This window comes from Protomyctophum parallelum (genome assembly GCF_964188405.1).
Source record: "Protomyctophum parallelum genome assembly, chromosome: 8".
NCBI lineage: Eukaryota > Metazoa > Chordata > Actinopteri > Myctophiformes > Myctophidae > Protomyctophum > Protomyctophum parallelum.
In genome coordinates, this window is record NC_139703.1 from 709,532 (window position 1) to 714,531 (window position 5,000).

General features: G+C 42.3%; 1 protein-coding gene across 1 annotated transcript in view; it reads left to right on the forward strand.

Moving 5' to 3' along the window:
• LOC310863751 (protein O-GlcNAcase) overlaps window positions 1-5,000 on the forward strand; it is a gene marked incomplete at both ends in the record, with an annotated part of 41,805 nt that overhangs the window by 19,266 nt on the left and 17,539 nt on the right. The window contains 2 exons of the mRNA XM_083772246.1: window positions 467-597; window positions 836-1,007. Coding sequence (XP_083628372.1) covers window positions 467-597; window positions 836-1,007 — 303 coding nt within the window. The remainder of the gene's footprint in view (window positions 1-466; window positions 598-835; window positions 1,008-5,000) is intronic.

Genomic DNA, 5,000 nt, shown 5'->3' on the forward strand with positions numbered 1-5,000 from the left:
GTAACACTGTGTGGGAGCTATCCATGTTGCTACAGTAACAGTGTAGGAGCTATCCATGGTGCTGCAGTAACAGTGTAGGAGCTATCCATGGTGCTGAAGTGTGTAACACTGTGGGAGCTATCCATGCTGCTGAAGTGTGTAACACTGTGGGAGCTATCCATGGTGCTGAAGTGTGTAACACTGTGGGAGCTATCCATGCTGCTGAAGTGTGTAACACTGTGTAGGAGCTATCCATGGTGCTGAAGTGTGTAACACTGTGTGGGAGCTATCCATGGTGCTGAAGTGTGTAACACTGTGTGGGAGCTATCCATGGTGCTGCAGTGACAGTGTAGGAGCTATCTATGGTGCTGAACTGTGTAACAGGAGGTCCATCCAACTGTATTAAACCCTATGTATCTCCTCTCCTCTCCTCTCCTCTCCTCTCTCTAACCCTATAACTGCATGTATCCTCTCCTCTCCTCTCCAGGCCAGCTGCGTGCTCTGGTCAGTGAGGCTAACTCCAGGTCGTTGACCTTTGTCTACGCTGTGTCTCCTGGTCAGGACATGGTGTTCAGTTCCCCCTGTGACCTCACTCTGCTGAAACGCAAGCTGAGACAGGTAGGGGTCCATTTTATTACACCATGTGACCTCACTCTGCTGAAACGCGAGCTGAGACAGTCCATTTGGTTACATCTATAAGAGACAACAACAAACATCCCAAAATAATGAACAACAAGGTTTTTGTTGTGTTTTTCCAATATGTGATATAATGTTCTTGTTGCATTTTGATGTCTCTCTCTCTCTCTCTCTCTCTCGCTCTCTCTGTAATGTAAAGTGAATGTCTCTCTACCTCCAGGTGTCAGATCTAGGATGTCGGGCGTTCTCCATCCTATTCGACGACATCGACCACTCCCTGTGTCAGGCGGACGGCCAGGCCTTCGCCTCATTGGCCCACGCCCAGGTGGCCGTAGCCAATGAGATCTATCGCTTCCTGGGGGAACCACCCGTCTTCCTCTTTTGTCCAACGGGTACAGCACAGCACAGCACAGCACAGCACAGCGCAGAGCAGCGCAGCGCAGCACAGCACAGCACAGCACAGCACAGCACAGCACAGCACAGCACAGTACAGTACAGCAGTGATTCCCAACCTGTGTGCCGCGGCACTTTAGTGTGCCGTTTGATATGTCCAGGTGTGCCGCCTGATTTGACAGAAAGTAACACTAAGTTAGTGTTACTTTCTGTCAAATCAGGCGGAACACTAACCCTCCCCCGAAAGCAATAGTATCGCTACTGGGCTGATGCTTCCTATTGTTGCGTCGTTGTTGTCACACGTCTAACCATTAGACGCGCGATAACAACAACACGGAACAATAGACTCTAACGACCCTCGGCCATTGAAATGTTAATGCTTAGATGCATGCAGAAGACGCTACATTTCGCTCCCTCCAGAAAGACTGGAGCGCGCAGAGCGCATATGCACGTAGACGGCAGAGACATACAGTCCTACATGTCCCCATGTCCACATGTCCACATGTCCACATGCACGTAGACAGCATACACATACAGTCCTACATGTCCACATGCACGTAGACGGCAGAGACATACTGTCCTACATGTCCACATGTCCACATGCACGTAGACAGCAGACACATACTGTCCTACATGTCCCGACCCAAACATTAAAGAGCTAAAGTAAACGTGACGTTGTTGTGGTTAAACATAATGTGCCACGAAAAATAGCTGTCCATAAATAGCTGCCCATAGATGTCCAAACATGATATATCTCCCTTCCTCCACAGAGGCGCAGTGATGCCTGATTTATTCTCCGTCGTACACGTGTTATGCTTGCATGCTGAAAATGGCTGATCGACAAGCTCACAACGCATTGCGGACGCAACGCGTTGTGAGCTTGTCCATCAGCTATTTTCAGCATGTGGAAATATGTAGGCTGTGAGAACTGAGACCCTTCACAATAAAAGCATGCAGCTTTCACAAGATGGCCCACAATAAAGACAAGGAAAAGGATTAAGAATTAGGTGGCATTTCACATTGCATATGAGCTATTTGTTTCTCCAAAATGTTTTTTTTTTTTCTTTTTACATATAAGGAATTAATTTGGATAATGGTAATGGAGATATTGTAAAAGTTGTAACTTTATTAATCCCAAAACTGTATGTATTTATATATATAGATAGATAGATAGATAGATAGATAGATAGATAGATAGATAGATAGATAGATAGATAGATAGATAGATAGATAGATAGATAGATAGATAGATAGATATAGTCCTGCAACAAACAGTCAAAAAGTGCTTTAGTTTTCGAGATACCCCTCCCGGAGTTAGGACCAAACACAACATAGTTTTTCCTCATCTCTAAGGCCTCCCATACATGAAATGGATTCTTGTATAAAAATATTTTACTGCAAAAGTGGTGAAATTGTTATTTAAAGTTATACACCTCAAACTAAAAATAAAGCCTGTCCGTCTGGTGGTTGAGGCACTTAAAGGCATGTAGATTCACAATGGAAGCTCTGAGAGGTTCAAAACTTGCATACTTGAAGCCAGAACATACCTCTACATTCTAGAAAAGACTGAATGTCAATATCTGAATGTCAATATGAGATATAGTCATTTGAACACATACTTACAGTAGGCGGAATTGTACATCTATGTAGATGTCTTCTCTACTTTGTAGTGACTCTGGAATGGATTGTCATAGCAACACATATGATGGCTTGTAGGAAAGGTGAGGTTCTACTGAATCCAGCAATACCAATTGTGTAAATGTAGCTTGCATAATCGTGGAGTTATGGCACAAAACATATATGGTGTCCCAAACGGGGGGAAATAAAACTAATGAAATCTACAGTATCACATTAGTTTTATTTTTACTTCACTTATCAAGGGTGGGAAAACATAAACAAATCACTTGAGTAGAAGTCCCTAAAATGTATGAAATGTTTCAAACTTGAGAAATGAGAAATTGTGAACAAATAGATGCCGCTTCAATAGAGAAATATGCAAGCCTAGATTGGAACTACTAACTATTATTATGTTGCAGCACATGACCTGGATGTTCCCTCATCAAGCTCAAATCTCAATATTATCCTCATAAATATAAATAATCAAGTTATTCATTTCTGTTATTTGAGTTATTTGGTTACAGTCAATTTATACTACAGTATTTGGCTCCACCTATGTGCATCTTATGTGATCTTATAATGTGAAGTGTATCGGAAATCGGGGCCGATCATGACATTTTTAAATGGTCAGATCAGGAGCACAAAAATGTGATTGGGACATCCCTAGTATCAATATGATAGCCATATCATGATATTAGACTGTATATTGTCCGTGATTTGGGATATTGTACTATTGTGATATTGGAGGAGTTGCATAAAAATATAATTTTCAGATGGGGAAAAATCGGTATCGGCAGATACTCAAAATGAAAATGATCTTACTAAATGTTGCTCAACAGAGAGATGATGATGTTCATAACACCGTGGCTCTATATACAGACAATATGCTGCAGTAATGAGCAAGTTGCAAATGTTGAGTGAGAGCATGCCTGCACCAGTCTCATCAAGAAGACTGAATAGGGTTGATACAACATTGTTTAACATACAAAGATATTTTTCATTTGTGTGAAGGCCAGTACAAGACCAGAACATCTGACAGCCATTATGGCTGGTACTGGTATGTGTACCAGAGACTTATGGTCCTTCATGCAGCATCAGAAAGGTTGATGAAGTTGTACATCATCTGCTCCTCTCGTACCCAGATCTCTTTGTGTATGATGACAAATATACAATAATACTGGTAATATGCCGAGGCGGCAGTGCCTCAGGGATAGATTGGCCAATAGAGCGGCTGGATGGAGAACCGTGAGGTTCGCAAGACAAATTTCAGTGTGAACTAACAATATACCGTTAGTACTATATCATACCATATTCTCAGTTCGATCCAGGGCTCCCCCAGAGTTAGACTCTGAACCCCTAATTGATCCCGATGTGCAGGTCGGTGCCTTGTATGGTTTCCTCTGCCATCGGTGTGTGACTGAATGTGTGAATGTAATGCACAATCTATGTAAAGTGCTTTGGATAAAAGCTCTATATACTGTAAATGCACCAATTTCCATTTACGGTATATAAACTCCTTGACTGTTATGATGACATACTGAAGACACTGACTCTGAGGAAGAAGATGATATTGTCTAAATACAAACCCTGGAAACATACAGCATTATAATTTGTAGAACATGGAAAGTCTGATGTTGCATGCTCTAAAAGTGTGCCCATGGGAAATGGGCACAATGAGAGAAGATGCAAATATCCAAGAAAATCCAGAACTACTACATAGACCTGCAGATATATCGATGAAGAAAACCATGGACCAGTGTCTTCAGTATGTCATAACTCTTATTTATTGAAAGTGATGACTTGTCATCACTTTCATTTATTTAAAGAAAGATGATAACTATTTCAGTGAGATTAATAAAAGCTTTGACATAGATACTGGTCTGCTGTTCTAATTCTTTGTTTTATAGCTGCTATATTTCGTTTAGATATTTAGTGTTTTAGGTAGCATTTATGATATTTGTCATCATATGCAAAGAGATCTGGGTACGAGAGCAGCCGATGTACAACTTCATCAATCTTTCTGATGCTGCATGTGAAGGCCCTGTCTCTGGTACTCTGACCAGTGACCATGTGAAGGCCCTGTCTCTGGTACTCTGACCAGTGACCATGTGAAGGCCCTGTCTCTGGTACTCTGACCAGTGACCATGTGAAGGCCCTGTCTCTGGTACTCTGACCAGTGACCATGTGAAGGCCCTGTCTCTGGTACTCTGACCAGTGACCATGTGAAGGCCCTGTCTCTGGTACTCTGACCAGTGACCATGTGAAGGCCCTGTCTCTGGTACTCTGACCAGTAGTCCTGGTTTTGTCTATGAACTGATTGCAACAAGACCGCGAGGACTTTTTTGTGCTATCCCTTTTGGACTAATTGTATGACT